The sequence below is a fragment of the Chanos chanos genome, chromosome 6 (assembly GCF_902362185.1).
Source record: "Chanos chanos chromosome 6, fChaCha1.1, whole genome shotgun sequence".
NCBI classification, from domain to species: domain Eukaryota; kingdom Metazoa; phylum Chordata; class Actinopteri; order Gonorynchiformes; family Chanidae; genus Chanos; species Chanos chanos.
In genome coordinates, this window is record NC_044500.1 from 20,562,944 (window position 1) to 20,582,533 (window position 19,590).

The 19,590-nt window shown below is 42.4% G+C and overlaps 1 protein-coding gene across 3 annotated transcripts; it reads right to left on the reverse strand.

Annotated features, from left to right (window-relative positions):
• Nucleotides 1-238: 238 nt before the first annotated feature.
• Nucleotides 239-14,087, reverse strand: wsb1 (WD repeat and SOCS box containing 1). Of its 3 annotated transcripts, XM_030776918.1 has the most exons (9): nt 13,696-14,087; nt 12,564-12,732; nt 10,368-10,639; nt 8,092-8,223; nt 7,295-7,395; nt 3,951-4,123; nt 3,581-3,694; nt 2,894-3,001; nt 239-2,003 (listed from the first exon to the last, which is right to left on the reverse strand). In XM_030776918.1, exons 1-9 carry the CDS (start codon nt 13,733-13,735, stop codon nt 1,841-1,843), a joined length of 1,272 nt encoding a protein of 423 aa, XP_030632778.1. In that variant the 5' UTR covers nt 13,736-14,087; the 3' UTR covers nt 239-1,840. The 3 variants fall into 3 exon arrangements, with proteins under 3 accessions (XP_030632778.1, XP_030632779.1, XP_030632780.1); XM_030776919.1 differs by lacking the exon at nt 3,581-3,694; XM_030776920.1 differs by lacking the exons at nt 10,368-10,639; nt 12,564-12,732.
• Nucleotides 14,088-19,590: the final 5,503 nt, after the last annotated feature.

Consider the following 19,590-nt stretch of genomic DNA (forward strand, 5'->3'; position numbering starts at 1 on the left):
CCACACGCCAGTATTACATTTCCAACTGCACCCATCGTATTAGTGCGTCATTCATTTCATGAATAAAAATAATCAACTTAAAGGCATCTTCATAGTTTATATCCCTGCCTGATTTGTGCCAGACATACCCTCATTCAGACACTCACACATGCATACAGACATACATATATACATTTACACACACAACGTATAAACAGTACCACACTCAGTGTGTTTCCACTGAACAGCAAATTATTCACCTCCCTCCTTGTGAACAGGTAACTCCAGCAAAATCTAGGAGGTAGATGAGAAAATCTTTACAAACCTTTACAAACTTAGTCTGTCTTTTTTTTTTTTTTTCCTTTCTTTCTTCTCCTTTGCCTCTGCTAAGTCCCTCTGTATTGAGTTGAGTAGCCAAAACACTAGTGGCCTGTTGCTAAAATAAAGGGAGCTTTGACAGCTGTCCTGAGCTTCCACAGGTACAGACAGTTAGTGACTTTACTGTACAGCATCAGAAACTGAACAGCGCAGGATGTCTCTACAAGCCTGGATGCCAACAGGACCATGATATAATTGTGGAGGAGTGACTCTGCACATCAGACGGGGTTTTACGCCACAGCAACAGCCGTTCTAGAACATTCCACCCACAGCCTGGCAATTTCTACAGGAGGCTGAGATTACACTTCCATTGCTATTCAATATAAAACACTCCTCATTCATCTACAGATTTTTCACATTATAAGAGAATTGTCAACACACTGGTATAACAAGCATTATACAGTATATTCTCAGATCCCAAAAAAAGCAGCAGATTACAACACTGAAAAAGGCCTGGACTTATTTACATAACCATACTCACATATTTGGGCACATAAGTGTCTATACAAATCTCTGTACAGGTAGAAATATACAATTTGCCACGAGAGACAGAGAGAGAGAGAGAGAGAGATTAGGCCATGAATCGTGCGTTCAAGACTTTGTTTTTATGAAAGTGGGTTTTTAATCAAGTCTAAAATGAGGCAACATTTAAGATACTGAGGCTGAAGCACTGGGAGAGAGATTCTAAAGAGGCACAAAAGGGAGGCACTGGTTCACATTCCTGAACTACTGAAACACACTCCTACAGCAGGAGGCGTTCACACAGCCACCTACGCACACACACAAATACACACTCTCTTCAATCCATACATACCCCTCCTCTCTCACACTAACCCCAAATTAAACCCTTACAGAAACTATGCAGCTTGCAACACTCAACCTACTCACTCTCTTTCACACACACCTCATTCTCCCTTGTGTCACGGCCAGAGAATAGGGATTCTCCCACTCTGTCCTCTACTCCCCTTTAGAATGGAGAAAGCACCATTTTGACAAAGCGTTATTACTCATTCATTCCCCTCTGTAGTCAAAAATAAGCTGTTCTCAATACAGGAAACATTTCTCTAAAGTTGAATCATGCGTGTTATAGAGCAGATTTGGTGGTTGACTCTGAGTCAGTCCAGAGAGAGAGAGAAAGCAGACAGAGGTGACAGACGGCTACCATAAGGCCTGTCAGGTGTGGGATGCCTTCAGAAATGCTTTTACAAAAACTAGCACGCAAAAACAACTCGGACGCTTCCCAACCGCACAAAATAATCTTACAAAAATAAATAAATATAAAACAGTGACCTCACATCAAGAACAGCATGGGGTCTGAATGAATAGCAAATAACGGATTTTTTTTTGTTGTTTTTTTCTGTGTGTTTTTGCTTATGTGATTTTTTTTCTTTGCCTGTTCTTTTTTTTTTTTTTTTTTTTTTAAGAAAGGATATTCATTGGTTTGAGTCGTACATGCAGCAGTGCACGTGTGTGTGTGTGTGGGCTACATGGTCTTGTAGGCCAGATAGTCTTGCATGCAGGCGGGGATGGAGAGGTTATAGACCTGCTGCGTGGACAGGACTCTGCGGACAGCCATTCGACACAGGTGCTGTAGGCTGGCAATGCTGCGTGGACACTCCCAGAAATGCACGCTGCCGTCTCGGGACCTGCAGAGGGAGAAAATAAATAGATAAAAATTAAACAAACAGTACGCGAGAAAGGTAAACAGAAGTCCAGGACCTTGTGGATATTTGATATTTACATATGGGCAGGACGGGGCTGTTTGCACAGTAACAGCACCGTGCCCCGTCTCTCCACTTGGCCTTGTGACAGAGTGCAGTGACTACAGCCCAGCAGGCAGGGCAGGGACATTACCCAAGTCATTTTAACCATTCCCAATAATACTTCATGTTAGAGAGAATTGTGATTTTTATTCTTATATACACCAGTTCAAAAAGCATACACATCAGAAAAGGCTTCTATTCATGACGACACACAGACAGACGGACAGCTCAGTCAGAAGTAACATTCGGGTGAAAGCAATGTAACTGAAGGAGCCCTGACTGGCAGAAAAAGCTAGAATAAACTGGGAGAAAAAAATGGGAGCAAGCCTGTACAATGGGTGCGGCCCACCTAACTGTATGCAAACCATTACTCAGGAAAAAAAAAAAACCTGTCTATGTGGAGAACCATGCAGAACTGGTTCTCCTCTCACGGCTGTATCTCTTCTATGAATAGATACAAGTGAGAAGGAAACAGCCAAGTTTGGCAGAAGGCAGAACTTTTCACACATCTCAAAGATCTGAGAGGAGTCTGAGAGAAGTGACACCTTTTTTTTTTTCTTAAGTGCCACTCACTGAGTGATATACAAAGGAGAGAAACTGCAAACAAACAAACAAAGATGGACATTTTGGTGTATGTTTCTATGGACGAAGGTGTGAGTGATAGAGAGACAGACAGACCAAAACTGCATTAAGAGAGAAAGAGAGAGAGAGAGAAAGAGAAAGAGAGAGAGAGAGAGAAAGAGAGAGAGAGAGAGAGAGAGAAAGAGACCTACCCAGCAGCCAGGGTGCTTCCGTCCGTGGAGAAAGCACAGCAGAGTCCATTCGTGAGAGGGGCAATGGCCTGAGGAGACTTCTCATCGATGCACCAAAACCGCACCAGCCTACAAACACAGCAGAGTTTTAACAGTTCACAGATAGGTCTCAATTTATCATCCATTTACTGTTAACAAAAAAAACTGCAGAAATGAAAAATGTTTGTCTTACAAAACTTAAAAAAGATTATGACAACATTTTAAGTCAGACTTGCTGTAGATGAGTCAGAGATACTTTTTTTTCTGTCAGCCATTTTGTAACACACAAACTGCCTCATTCTTCCCAAGCACAGCAGAAAAAAAAACACACACCCTGAGCAGACTCAGGCACTGACCAATCAGGACGCGAGGCTCGGCTTGGCTACACAGAGGCCTGGGCGCCTCCCAATGATTAATGGGAGTCATGTGAGAGGCATGTGATCTCCCCAATGGGAGATCCAGCAACAAAAGACACACTCCCCTCATGAACCCTTTTCAGCCCTCTGCTTTCTAACTAAACACATTACTACAACAGAAGGCAGCTCCGCTTACCCTGACCAGCCGTCTATCAGCACAACACACTCACACTGAAACAGGTCGCTAGGTCAGCATGTTAGAACATCAAAACGATAGGAATTAGTTATCCACCAGTCAGATGTGTAAGCATACCTGTCATCGGTAACGCTAGCGATGTGGCGCCCGTCGTGGCTGAACGCTACTGAACGAACCCAGCGGTCGTTTGCACCGCCTGCGAATATGGGGGAGGGTGGGGGGAAGAGATGCCTGGAGGGGGAGGAGGTGGGGGAGGGGGCAGACAGAGGTGATAAGACATCTGTATAGACCTTTACACAAGGTCAATATTCCTGCTCCGCATGCACACACAAAGGAACAGTTTGATAAAAAAAAGTGCTTTCAAAGACAAAATCAAAAGGACAGAACAGGAATGCAAGAGAGAGAGAGAGAGACAGAATAAGAAGAAAGAAGAGAGACAGAGAGAGTGATATCAATAGAACAGATGGGAGAATAAAAGCCCTCTCACCCCAGCTCCAGTAGCACAGTGCCAACGTGAGGGTCCCAGACTATGACGCGGGTGTCATAGGAGGCAGTGACCAGCAGGGCGCCGTCAGGTGAGAACTCACAGGACACCACATCATTGTGGTGACCCTCCAGCTTACGAATCAACGTGTACTTATCCATATCCCACAGGAAGACCTGCCAAAGCAAGACAAGCAAGGTTATAGCACTATGACTGAGCATGCTCCAAACACAGACACACAGACAGCTCCCACAGTAAGCCAAATACGGAAAATCAAAATAATACCACAAATCAGGCAATGAGATTTAAACTGGAATTTAACACCAACATCAATTAATGCTCAGTGTCATTTAATAATTACAAACAAACCAAAGGAAAATTCAGCACATGCTTCTCAAACAGCAAGGCTTAGCTAAAAATGCAAGTCACAAGCCACTGTTTTGGTCTTTACCAAGTTGGTAACATTTATAAAGAGTTTGTTAAATATTTAAATTACGTAATGTAAAATTAAAAAAAACAATAGTTCTCTATTACATGTGTAGCTTTAAACTTAAAATGATAAAGCTGAAATACTACAAATTAAGAATTATACATTGGTTTACACAAAATAACTAAAAATGCTACATTTCTTTTTATTTCCATGAATTACTTCAAAAAGTGGAAAAGAAATATATATGTATATATATATACAAACAGGTAGTAACTTAAGGTAACAATATGTTACTCCACTGGTATCCCCTTTCAGAGTTTTAGTTCACTTGTGTTTACAATAGGTTTCCACCGCCGGCGGAAGCCTACGAAGAGAGACTGCAAGAGAAGAGAACATTTGATGGCCAAAAGGTTGACGCCTTTGGCAAACACAAAAAAAAAACAGGAACATGTGACAAAAGAGGACACTCTTTCATTCAAACTCAGCCAAAGGTGTAGCTAAGGCTAATTTGCTCCAGCACGACGCATGGCATTCAGAAACATGCTTAACACAGCTAACCAAATTTCTGTTTTCATATTAAACAAGTAAAGCAGAAAAGCTGTACATTGATTGTTCAGAAGATTGCTAGAATTATTTGAACCATTGAGTCCGACTATGATAACTCATCTGGTCTTTAAGCTTTTTGGATTCTAATGATCTCTACTCATTTGTGTGTTTTTCACCACGTTCTTGCTCTTTTCATAAACACAAGCCCTAGTAACATTGCACTGGAGCAAAACACATATTTCCACTAGAGTCGCTAAATGTCGTGCTACAAATTAAGTTAATGTAAAAGACAGCGTGAGTTTTGGGGGCTGCGACATCGGTCTCTACATTTCTTCCATTTTCTCTTCATAAAAACAGCACCATGAGACGAAAGGGCTATTTAATGCTCCAGACCGCTGTCAGAGTTCAAACCTCCATGTGAACGACTCGCTCATGACAACGATGCGGCGGAGTACTGCGCGTGGCAGAAGCCTTTTGTAGTTTTTTTTTAAGTTTCTTATTTTAGCGGAATGGTTTTGCACCTGGTCAATCAGGTATTCGTCTTCTCACTGGCGCAGTCGGCGAGGAACTGCCTAGCGGGGCGCCGGAGCAGTGTGTGCGTCTTATTTGACTAGGGGTGAACTAAGGTTGGCTGGGTTCGGTCATCTGGAAAAGATTATTGCCACACAGAGATATTCTATTAACCTTCAATTTTTCTCCACCAAAATGTATACCGTCACCTGGAATGGTGCGACCTATAGCTTTGGCTGATTATGGAGCTATGGGGAGTTAGCTAAAAAGACACGTACGGTTGGACGGCACTGGCTAACTTACGGTGGGGAAAAAAACAGACGTTATGCAGTCTGTCGAGAGCACAAAGAGCCCTTTCATTTCTCATGTAATGTGCCCACAATGCGGCTGATCCTTTCCTGGCTAACTCCATTACAAAAGAGAGAAAGAGAGAGAAACAAACAAGACCCGCCGCAGTTCTGAATGCTTTGGGCGTCGAGAGCTAGCTATGAGTTAGAGTTACGGGCGGCTGTCTGATCTAATGACTCTTGTTGTGTGCACAGAGGAGGAGACACAAATGGACTGAAGTCCTGTTAAACTGACAGAGGAGAATAGGGATGGGGGGGGGGGGGGCAGGCAGGGTGAGGGATGGTGGTGCGACCGCTAATTAAAAATACTGATGACAGACAGGAAAGAGGTTGGGGGGGGGGGGGGGGTGGGATGGGGGAGGGGCTCACTGCCAGATAAAGTCAACTCCTAAAAGTTATCACATTTTCTCCACTTTTTCTCTCCTAACTGAAGAAGAAAAAATGAAAAAAAAAAGAGAGGAAGAACTGCGACAGCGGAGGTAGACAGACATGGAGCAGCAACCTACGTACAGGAGGGCCCCTTTATGCAGCCAGGAGCAAGTGATGCCCCTGCAACGCGGGCACGGGCATGGGCACGGGCACATGTGCGTCCAGCTGGGGGCGCGATGGCTGCCGTGCCCCACCATCTGCACCGGCTGCTCAAAGTCAGCGCGGCGCTTCCCTCAATACCACTCACACACAGAGCTCTGCCATCACCTGGGACAGGGAAAGCAAGACACTTATGGACATAACACAACCTAACAGTACAACCTCTACAGTCTGTTCATGGAGGGGGGTGGGGGGTTAACTAACTCTTTTCGTTGTGTTTATAGAGTGAAATAATCTTGATTTCTTTCTTTCTTTCTTTTTTAAGAGTATTGCTGTGAATGTGAAATAAAAGTTTGTATCAAGCTGTTTTCAGGGCACAAATGCTGAATGGTTGAATGGACTTTGCGTGCTGGTCACTATAGCAACCATTCTACACCCCAAAACAAACAAATATAGCAGGACGTCAGCAGTTTCCAAGAAACCACCAAGCTTTTCCTTTGATCTTTTCAGACTAGTTATGGTAGATATGACAGAAAGCTGTCATTATGTTTTCACTGGTTCAGAACAAGGAATGTCAGTTATTTAGGGCTAAAATGAAGACATGCATAAGAAGGTTGTGACACCCACTTTTCAGCCTTTGTAAAGTTACTAATGATTAGAATGGGTGGATTTTAAAATGAGGGAACAGGAATTAACTCAACTGCAATGCCATGGTCAGTGCATCTGTGTACACTACATGCATATTGTCCATCAGTCAGCTAGCTAACATTTCCACAAACAAAGACCAAAAAAAAAAAAAACTTAAAAAAAAGAAAAAAGACTCTATAGGCAGGGTTCCATAGATTACAATGACACCGAGCAGTATGTCAATACAATTCATTTACACTCTGATTGATTGGTCACTGCAGAACTAGACACAAGCAATAGCACACAGAGCAGCAAACACAGTTTGAAAGAGAGAGAATAAAGGAACGTGTGATGCGTACCGCTTTTCCCGCGCCCACTGAACACAGAATGGAGGAGTCTGGAGAGAAGGCACTGCAGTAAACCCAGTTCTGATGTCCCCGCAGCACTTTGACCATATTACCTACACAACAATAAACAAACCCTTATTACACAGGACAACAAGTGCACACCTCTGGACCTGTATGTGGGCTTCATTTCTCTGACAACTTTTCATTTCTCTTACTCTTACTGAAGTGTTGGTTTCAGAGGATGGCTCTAGCCCCTAACTCACGGTGTACATGCTTTAACACATGGGGAAATGAGAAATCAACCTGACGCGTCTTTCTCAAAGTGCACTTTACGATCTCTGTCTGACATTCCAGATATTTTTGGTGAAAACTTGGCCTGTATTGTGATTTGCTTACACATAACAGTGTCACATTCATTCTGTCTGTGTCAGATATGCGGGGGATTCACGGCAGACGGAGCATGGATCATGTGAGGCGGGCGGCTGTGTAGGAGAGACGGGTATTGTTTGAGACCCAAACAGAACGGACGTAAACACTCCACTGGATTCTGAGCTAGAGCACATGAAAACACCCAGATCCAACAACGTGGGCCGTTGTGTTTGCCCTGTTTTCCTGAGCAAGTCCAAGTTTCCAGGCATAAAGGTCATATTTTGTAGAATGAGACACTTTCACATCTCAGCTCTCCAGACCTAGGCTTCATTCTGTATATGTACTGTGTGTTCTCTCAGCCTCACACGTATATTATAGATAAAATAGACAGTAGTCATAACCCCACCCCCTGAAGAATGCATTTATTTGTATATTCTTACCATCGTCTTTGAGGTCCCAGACCCGTAGTGTCTTGTCTCTGGAGGCAGAGACTAATACTAGACTGCCGTCTGGGGCAAATGTGAGGTCCCGAACAATCTCTGTGTGATCCATCAGGTTCAGCAAAAGCTTTCCTAAAAAAAGAGAGAGAAAAACAAACAGCTGACATTTAAGTGACAAAGACAGGTAAATATGTAAAATATACACATACATCAATCTATCTGCTTGAGGCGCAGCATCTGCAAATATCTATTGCCAATTGCGTCATATAACTGATATGAGTAATTTTGGGGCTCCAGATGGCTATGAGCATGTTGGGTGTTGCATGTGTTTGATATCAGTGCCAGAACCAACAACAAAGTGTTAGCAGAGTCTACTGCTGTGCTCTACTTCCCTCAGCAGGATAGAGAGAGAGAAAATGCAGAGGTGAAGAGTTTGACCATGGCAGAGAGACAGAGAGAGAGAGAGAGAGGGAGAGAGACAGACTGTGAGGGTGAGAAAACAGGCCATAGAGACACTGTTACAGAAAATCTCCTTGGGAAAAAAAAACTGCACAAAGCAAACAAAAAAGGCACTTCAGTGCGAGGTGAAAAACAGCTCTTATGACCCAGAGAGTAGCTCTACTTATACACCTAAGCTTAGACACAAAGAGAGGAAAGAGAGCCAAGAGCAGATTAAAGACACTAATCCAAACTAATTCCCTGTCATGCACGCTTTTGTTCAAACATCTCCATTCATTTGTCTTAATGCGGCCTGTCAAAACACATCTGAAGGATATTCACTCCCTGTGCCAATTACAGGTGTGTGTACCACGCGTTAAATAAATGATCAAATCCTTAAGATACACTAACCAAGCAAGATGAAAGACAGTTTTATGCCCATTATGTTGCTCTCGTTTGAGAAGCTCTCATTTTGGCTGACATAAGCTCACAAGCCCTGAGGCTCGACCAGGAGATAAAATAGCAGGTGGGCGGGATCCATTTCACCGCTGTAACCCAGATTCAGCTGTCTGGCAGTAGCCAATGGCAGAGCAGGTGAAGGGGACCAGCCTCCCTTGCAAAAATCTCCCAGAGATTCAATCCATGTTCAACACAACTGGCAAGCAAGTATTAGCCTGCCCAAGAGCTGCCAGCTTTCTGTTTCTGCAAGCGAGCAAAGCAAAGTGAAGCCCCAAACAGAGCAGGACCTGTAGTCTGTGCAAAGAGTAAAAACACCACAATATTATATATCCCACCAAAAATAAAGCAATGAATTTTTTACCATGTTCTCTCTTTGTGTGTGAGGACAAAATGGGCGGTGGGGTGGGGGTAGAGGGGGGGGGTTGAGTTCAGTGGGTTGAAAAGGTGCAGTGATGGTCCAGTGAATGTTAAAGGGCACTGTCTACTGTGGGACAGTGCACTGACAACACAGCAGAGGATAAGTCAGGCCACGCACATCGGAAAGGTCGACGTCCATGGTAGGCAGCCTCAGAGCAAACACTATGCTCAGGTACATCAAGAGAAAGTGGGTAAAAAAAAAAAACAACAAAAAAAACCCCAAACCAAATCAAGAGGAAAATGGTTTGCGTCTGCTTGGACGTCAGCAGTTTATGTAACCCAGTGTTTGGGAGGAGAAAATGGGTGCCAGCATAAGGGCTGGAAAACAGGAAGCCAGCGCGCAGGGGTGTTGAAGGCAGAGGAGAAAAAAAAGAAGGGCTAGAGTCAGAGTGACCTTGTTTCACTTCAACTAAAAAACAGACAGTGTTCTCTTCACTCAGTTATTACAGAGTCATGTTCTCATCGTTTGCGCACTGAGAGGACATGGCTTGGCAGACAGAGGCACAAACAAGCAAACAACAAAATCTTTATTAGGGGTTTGTTACAGAGATTACACAGCAAACCAGAGGACTCTGTCATAGGAACGGGGCGCGTGACCCAACAACCGACATGACAACATTTTTCCTCAATGCTGGTATTGTAAGCAGAGTTCTGCAACAAACTGGGCAGCAAATCATAACAGCGTTCATTTGGGATTAGCCCCTTTTCCTCTAATGCACGGATCACTTCAACTAAGAAAAAGGGAAACACCCAAAACTACCTCCTGCATAGGCCACAAGAGCCCAACTGCAGTGCTGCTATGGCAGCTAGACAATGTCACAGCAGATTAGATTAGTGAGCAATGACGGATTAGATTAGGATTATTCTCAAATCCACAAAATGCAGATTCCAGATTGGATCTGTTTAACGAAATATCAGTAATTTTTTGTATTTGCCAGTAGATGGGCTACAGACGACCTCACCTGTGTAAACGTCCCAGATCTTGATGCGTCCATTGTTCAGGCCCGTGGCCAGCAGTAGCTGATCCTGCCCAAACTTGAAGCGGTGCCATTCGATGTTGACACAACGACTCTGCTTCTCGGGAACCGAGGAGCCGAAGGCCAGGCCCCACACAATGTCCCCGCAGTCGATGGTGTGTTCGCGCAGCTCACCCGTCGACAGCTGCCCGTCACTGTTCTGTCGAGACAGACGCCGCGGCCCCGCTCCAGGCGAACGCTCCTCCTTTCCCACAGTGCTGAGGGAGAGAGACCAGAGTTCAGTAAGGCCAGAGACATGACTGGTATGAAAAGCATGGCTGAGTAATGACACAGAAATGATACACTGTATATGTAACACCGTACAGAACAGAGGAGAGAGAGAGAGAGAGAGAGACAAAGAGAGAGAAAGCCTTAAGCATTACCTCAAAAAAGAGAGATAAAGCCTTAAGCATTACCTCAAAAAGAGAGAGAGAGAGAGAGAGAGAGAGAGAGAAAATGGGTTGAGAGTGACAGCTAATATAGTGCAACAATTAAACAGAGCTGGTAATAACTGCTATCGACGTGTCATGTGACAGAGCTCCCTTCTTCTTTCCTTAAAGAGGAAAGAGTTAAAAGGCAAAAAGAGAGTTGGAGTGGCTGTTGAGCTTGTTCACAATGCTGTGTTGTTTGAGAGTCTCTCACAGGGCATTACCATGCGGCCAGTGGGCACGCAGCGGGGACGGGCAGCTGATAATGCGTGCCACGTGGCCCCGGGCAGCCTTCACACACACAGTGGTCGCTTTATGCTCTTACTGGGAGAAGAGAGAGAAAATAAACTTCTGACAAATTCCACAGCCAGATAAACACAATCAGGCCTGGAGCAGTGTCTAAGGAGACCTCCAGCTTTCCATGCAGAGATGTAGCGGACGAAATGGAAAACGTTCAGTCAGCAAAAAATAAATAAAGCAGTTAGGAAAATAAATCTAATTCTGATGTTTTTAAATGTCCCATGTCCCAAATGCCTGCTAAGGGCTCTGAATCTAATTATTTAAAAACCCTGAAGATAATACTTTTCAATGCTGAGACAGCCATCTTTTTCCTAAGTTTTTATAGAAACAAATTTTTTTCCCCCCAGAATTAATTCAATTACTTTGCCAACAGATGAGAACTGGCAGCACCCTGTTTTCCAGTGGACAAAGACACAGTGCTTAAAGGCACTGTTTTCTGTAGCAGAACAATACAGTATCTGATGGGATAACAGCCTCATCACTGTTGACAAGCATTGAACCACCTTCCGCAGACTGTTTTGATCACAAGCCTCAGAGACAGGTTGAATTCAGCACAGAGGCAGAGTAACCCTACTGAAAAGAAAAAAAAAAAAGAACACTTCCTCCTTTTTATTCAGTCCACAGGTGGTTTGTTTTGTTCTGTCATACCATGGAGAGTCACTGCCCCTTAAATTAAAGATTATACTGAGGATTACAGATTAAACCAGAATTCATGTCGGTTCTTTCCTTTTTTGACTGTTTTTGCAACACACCTGACTGCATACTGCCACTGTATGTTTCCATAAAACTTCAGAATCTGTTTAATGTATAACATGAGGAGAGTTACTGTTGTTGTTTTTTTTTTAAACTATCGTCACTAGGGACTTGGAGACCATGCACATTGAGCACTGTTGCCCAACTTGAACCCAGTCAAAGATGTTACGCGGCAGATGTGCTGACCCTGGAGCTTCTGAGCCAAAGTGAAGCCGTGTGTCTCATTGTGCAGGGCTGAATCTGTGCTAGTCACAGTGAGATGCCTGTCTTGGTCCTCTATAGTGCCTTTTCAGGCTGTGCGGTAAAACGAGATGTCTGGTGGGAACGTTTTTGTCATTGCTGTAAAGGCCTGAACTCTTGGCACCTTGATCACACGCACATCGAGCAAATACCTGGCAAGATCCAGCACACACAACAACACGTTCCACTGTTTGCGGCCGTATCATGAATTAGACCCACACATTTAATGCAGTAACAGTATGTGTGGGCTGAAAGAGAAAACTAAATGGTTCACTGTATCTTTCCTGGGGGCACAGAACACTGCACATGTGTGTGTGTGGGGGGGGGGGGGGGGGGGGGGCGCTTAAACTGTGCAGATTAGGGGGTCTGCAGGTGCAGGAACAGAAATTGCTTCAGTAGAAAACTCAGAAGTTATACTCACAAGTTGGCCAAGCATTTTGCCCATGGTACGAGCCTCACAATCCGATGCCCTTGTGACCAAGCGAAATAGGAACCATCTGGCGCGAATGCCACAGTCCAGGTTTCCCGCCCGGATTTTTGGTCAAAGGGAGCAGCTGGAGCTAAGAGTTCACCTATGAACTTAGCTTTACCTGTGAAGAGGAGGTGACAGGTTACACAAACTTCGAAGTGGACTCCTAAATTCAAACTCCAGCATTCAACATAACAATCAAACAGGAAATTGAGGGGGAAATAAAAGCACCAACAACCACCACCACACGGATATTTAAATCTTTGCACACGCTGCACGACGTTAACAGTTTGAATTATTTATTAAACTGTGTGACCAGATGAAAAAAAAGGTCTGTAAGCCGTGCATTTCTTACCCTGCCTGACTTTATGTATAAGTGTGTCTTTGATAATGACAGCAAGTTAACAGCCAACTTTTTTAAGTGATTCTATTTTATAACTATAGAATGACAATAAACCTGTGTTCACTACCAACAGCGCTAAGAGATAAAGCAATGGACACGTTTTCCGTGAGTTAATCATTGACGCTTCTGCATATGGACTGTTTTCATAGATTGCTATTACGTCTGACTCATACTGCACCAATCCCACCAATGACGAGAGACGCTGGTGGTCGAGTGTGGGGGAGGGTGGAAGTAGGACATGCACAAAGTAACCTATTCCTAAGAAACGAGCAGAGTCGACTGAGTGGTATGGAAAAAATGGTATAAATAATGCAAATAGCGCAATGGGACCTATAAAAGCAGGAAAAAGTGAACTACGGATGCTAAATCTCAAATGCCGCCTAACTACCACACGAACACTAATGACAGCTAAAATACCCAGTTAGTGCTATAGGCAACTGATGTTAACGAAGATGTTGCTAACTAGTCAGTTACCCGAGAAAAAAAACCCAAAACAGCCTTTGAGAACGGGTTTGAAAAAATGACTCACGTCTAAATGGAATGCAAACATCTAGAACCACAGACGATGTATAAAAATATTACACGGAGATAAAATAACGTGTAGACAGCCAAACCCCTCCCCCCCACAACGCAACATGCTTATAAACACTGTACAGAAACGAAAAAAAAACAGGAACTCACCTATTTCATTTTCATTAACAAAATCTGGGAAGCTTGCCATCTAAATAGAACCGAGTTTCTTAAAACAACGTCTTCTAAGTTAACTAAAAAGATGTTTCAACAGTTGAAGAAAAACAGCAAGAAAATTCGCGTTACGTTGGTTAGTCAGACGTTCGGAATGCGATGAACCACACGTAGCCTGCTATGAAGCAACCAAACAGGCGTATGACAAATGTGATATATATGTATGTATTCAAAATTTAAAATCTAAGTTTCTACAAAAAGCGTGTGTAGTGCCTTGAAATGTGTTTTTAAAAAAGCAGTTCACCAAAACTAACGCGCAAACGTTTGTCTATGATTATCGTCGTGTTCTCTGACTCAATATCCGACTCCTACGTTCGAATGCTGTTTAATATAATGGCCGCTAGATCACTGGTAGCTGTGGTTTCAGAGTAGAAGGAGGGTTTATATACGTCATCGTAGTTTCCTAGGGAATAAAAGGGCGCCTCCCAATGAATTTGAAGGCTCGCTATGTACGTGGCTGTAATAAGACCGAAAATATGGATAAAAAAAGGTGAATGACTGAACTGACTCAGCGTTGCCAATCAACAGATGTGCCCTCTTATATGTTGTTTCAAATGACAAGAGGTTCTCATAGATAAAGAGGTGGACTGGTTGTTCAATGCTGTTATCAAATATTTTCTCGGAATCCCAGGAAGAGGTTATCGCCTCAATATTTTTGCGAATTCAGTATGCTCCAAGAAAGTTAAGAAAGTATTAAACGTCAAAAATCATTAAACATAACAGTTAAAACTGAAAGTTTATTAACTTTTCCAAGCAGGTGGAATCCATTCAATCCATGTTCAAATGACTGATTCGAAAAGAGGAGTTGAGACAAGTCACGTAAGCCACGTAACTTCCCTGATGACAAAGAACGATGTGGTCCGATCTGCCAGTGGCTATATTTCACATCTAGGATGTTTGTGTCATTCCTCCTACATTAAATCACAAGATTGTTTGCTCTGGAAGTATACGCTACTAGGACACTGATACAAGACATACAAATCAATGGACACGCAAAGGATTATCAGTTATCAGCATTATCAGTTATTTTGTGATAGTTCTTAGGTGATGATTATTACACTTATTACAGCATGTATTCCTATTGTGCTCATATTTGGATCTATTAACCACCGGACCGCACGTGCTAATATGTTTTTCGTGGAATTTTGTCTCTTTATCCTGTTCTCACACAATAAAACAACAATACAAAAACACTGAGAACATTTAGAACAGCGCTGTGCATTGGAGCAACAGAGCAATCGTCAATAGGTAAACAATTTTTTCGCTCTAAATAGTAAGCAAAAGGACTTCAAATGCAGCTAAAATTCAATGAACACAACGGCTCCGAAAAGTACACACACACTTTGAGGCAACTTTGATGGCCGATAACTTTCCATCTACTTCTCGAAAAGGGCGCTGCACTACTTTCGTATAATGTCCTCTGCTAGACTGAGATGTTTCATTTCTTTTATTTGATTAAGTACAATTTGTCATTTAACTTTAAGAACAACATTAGAACTGTCTTCACCCGTTATGAGATGAAATAGATAAATAAGTGAAAATGAAAATATATGAATAAACAACTGGGCGGATGAAGTCTTCACAGACTGTTGGCACAGAGACCCCTGCCTGTCCAAATTTTATAAATCTGAGCATAACAACTTGCTGCTCCCTATCGGTGTTATAGTGTAAAGAGCACTGCGAACACAGATGTATTGTACCTATTTTGGTGGTGCTGGCATATGTGAAACAACTGCATATTCACAGATACATCTAAGTTATTCTATTTTCCAAGATCATATAAAATAATTTGTTGCTTGAAAGAAAAATCTGGACTGAGAAATATTCTTAAGGGTGGCCAAATACAGTAACCCGGCATATTCTCGAAATATCCCAACTTGTTTTAGCGTCTGCTACGATGTAAATGTCTTAAAGTTCTCTTTATATTTACTATGAAACGATACTATTACCTGTTTTATTAAACCTGACTGTTTTAAACCCGTACACAGTTAGTATGATCCTGTAATGTTTTGATCCACAACAGCAAGGTCAAACACCGTAAAATGTCAAGTCATAACATCATCTGAAACGACTCCGCCTAGTTTCGTTTCAGTGTATTTGTTTTCGTGATAATACAGACAAATGAAGACTTTCTTTATTCAGAAGAGGAAAACATATCGTCAGTGGGCTTCATGCATACAAAAATTTAATTTTGCATGCAATATGACGCAGTTTTTAGGTCGCCAAACAAAACATGTAATTAAACAGGGACGCGTCTTTGGAGTACAATGAATGCTATGTTAAATAAACCGACGTTTGTTTGTTTGTTTTTTAACTATATGTGGGTTAGAAAATTTACATTGCTTTGGACAACATTACAACTTAATGAATTGTACATAACTTCAGAGAATGCAGAAGCCTTGAAACGTCGGGCCATAAAAAAACAAAATCTTTTCAGCTCTGTTTTCAAAGCTGTAGGCTACTTGCTTAATTTCACAGGACTGACAGAAATTATATACTCAGAAATCCCCTGTGAAGATAAAATACATTACCTACATTTTCTACAATTCACAGAAAAGTAATTAGGCCTGATGTAATATTTACCTAAGACCTCTCAATGAAACCATCTACACATTTGAATAATTTAGACTGTGGGAAGCTAATTGAATCACCAGTTCTGGACAAGTTTGTCCGAGGTTGAGCAAAACCACAGTGGATCAAAGGATGGTCCTGGCACTCCTGCTTCTGAGACAGTGTTCTCACGATCGTAGGCTGTCTGTGGGATCAGACTGGAGTCTACAGCCGTATGCCTGCAAAGAGAGATTCTGACACATGGAACAGGCCCTGGACATTGGAAACTGAGTGTAAATATATGAGTACTGTGACGGATCGGACCCTATTATGATGTGTGAAATGATCAATGTACTGTTTCTGATTTCTAAAGATGGCCGTCCTTTAGTCATTTGCTCCATGGTAATGTTTAATTATTAAAGGGAGTGTCCCTAGCAGATTTAGTTTTATTGTTTTCTCTGCTTCTTATTCTCACCCAGTATTATTGCCAGAGAGGGGATTCATGGCATTAGAAGTGATATATCAACCTAATGTGTTAGCTTGGACAACGAAAGCTAAAACAAACCCTAATGTTGGCTGAGACTCTTTCACTGTGACTGGATCACATAATCATGAATGAACTTTACTGAGAACTTCTCGTGTCTGTTAAATCTTATATTACGCAGCTTACCATGGCATACACAGCCTGAGGTCCACCAGGTGCCGCAGCAGTGTGTGAATCTATGAGGACATTTCCTTTTCATTCATAACAGAGGTCAAAGAGAGACATAGCTGTGGTTGTTTCATTATTCTGCTACGAGTTCATGCTCTCATTAAAACAAAACAAGATGAAAACAAAACAAAAGAAGCACATCATCAGATGCTTCATTGTTATCGCATTCAGTAAAACTAAAGGGATCATATGTTATGATTAGTTCATGTTTACGGATCAGAACCGATAGCGTGGAATGAAGGTGTTCGATTTCATTGTCTGACTTCTAAGCAGTGTCAGCCATAACTGTTTGATTGACAGGTTTTGATAACGAGGTGAACATCAGCCCAAGCAGCCCTCTCCTCCAGCTGAAGCAGTCATAGCCCATAAGGGATTCATCATTAGTGTCAATCTGTTAGCCAGCAGGAGTCAGTGGTGTGCAGAGACACTCTAAGCTGTTTTTAGTCAGAGGAGTAAAGACTTTCAGTCTTCAACTCTTCCTCTTTGTCTGAAGCATGGGGAAGAACAGGAAATATAGTGCAAAGTGTGGGAGTTAACCCATATGAGTCAAATATACCCAAAGCCAAACCATAAACAGTTTTTCAAGAAGGTTCCAAACATTTGTAGGAGTTTAAGATGAGGGCTTTGCACTGCTGTTGTTGAGTCCAGTTCCTTCCGTTTTTCCTCAAAAACATGTTTGTGCTCTTTGTCCTCTAATACCTTCAGACCGCTTCGTAGTAGCAGCTTCCGGAATATCATTGTTCCAGAGGCCTTGTCTATGACGAGCAGCTTGACCTGCACGAACAGCAGGGAGAAGAAGGCAGGGAGAGAGACAGAGAGAGAAAGAGAGAGAGAGAGAGGGGGGAATAAGCAGGAGGAGGGAGCATGAAAAAGGGTGTGCAATGGAAAGGAGCCATAACAGTGAGGATGACGGAGTGAGAGGTCTGGGGAAAAATTTTGACTACCCTTTTTCAAATCTCAGAGGATCACAGTGACACATTTAAAACTCCCACCTATTCAAATCTACAAATCTAAGTCCTGTCACGAACCTACCTTAGCCAGGTCCTGGTGGGTTTCTTTGGCAATCAACTCAGTGACTGACTTCAGTTTCCCCTCAGTCTTCACAGACAGACCTGTCCTTTGGTTAGGGAGCTGCTTAAACATCTTAAGTGCCTTGGCATCTGGGTTTTCAGGCACTTTTTTCCCCCCCTCAAAGCACCCTCTGCCATTTTCACTAGTACTTCATCACTGGACCTACTGTCGATCATTTTTTTCAGGCTGGTTGCTGGATAGGTATCCAATTTTCTTAACTTCATAAACAACCATTGTTACACACAAATTGCTATGTTAACATATCTGGCACACAGTGTTTCTGAACTTTTGAGGACTCTGATAGCGCTTTTCCACTAGGACGGTGCTGGTGCCCGTGCCCGTCAGAGTCAGGATCAATTGTGAGACTCTGGGAAGGTGACTAGGTACATCTCTATAGATATAACTGATTTTGCAGCGCGGGATGTTTCACCTGGACCAAAACAAATGGCATTCCTCCAGACGAACTCGAGTGGAAATGTAGCAGTAAAAAAAGAAAAGAAACAGACGAACTCAAGTGGAAATGTAGCAGTAAAAAAAGAAAAGAAACAGACGAACTCGAGTGGAAATGTAGCAGTAAAAAAAGAAAAGAAACAGACGAACTCGAGTGGAAATGGAGCAGTAAAAAAAGAAAAGAAACAGACGAACTCGAGTGTAGCAGTAAAAAAAGAAAAGAAACAGACGAACTCGAGTGGAAATGGAGCAGTAAAAAAAGAAAAGAAACAGACGAACTCGAGTGTAGCAGTAAAAAAAGAAAAGAAACAGACGAACTCGAGTGGAAATGGAGCAGTAAAAAAAGAAAAGAAACAGACGAACTCGAGTGTAGCAGTAAAAAAAGAAAAGAAACAGACGAACTCGAGTGAAAATGTAGCAGTAAAAAAAGAAAAGAAACAGACGAACTCGAGTGGAAATGTAGCAGTAAAAAAAGAAAAGAAACAGACGAACTCGAGTGGAAATGGAGCAGTAAAAAGAGAAAAGAAACAGACGAACTCGAGTGTAGCAGTAAAAAAAGAAAAGAAACAGACGAACTCGAGTGGAAATGGAGCAGTAAAAAAAGAAAAGAAACAGACGAACTCGAGTGTAGCAGTAAAAAAAGAAAAGAAACAGACGAACTCGAGTGAAAATGTAGCAGTAAAAAAAGAAAAGAAACAGACGAACTCGAGTGGAAATGTAGCAGTAAAAAAAGAAAAGAAACAGACAAACTAGAGTGGAAATGGAGCAGTAAAAAAAGAAAAGAAACAGACAAACTCGAGTGGAAATGGAGCAGTAAAAAAAGAAAAGAAACAGACGAACTCGAGTGGAAATGGAGCAGTAAAAAAAGAAAAGAAACAGACGAACTCGAGTGTAGCAGTAAAAAAAGAAAAGAAACAGACGAACTCGAGTGGAAATGTAGCAGTAAAAAAAGAAAAGAAACAGACGAACTCGAGTGGAAATGGAGCAGTAAAAAAAGAAAAGAAACAGACGAACTCGAGTGGAAATGGAGCAGTAAAAAAAGAAAAGAA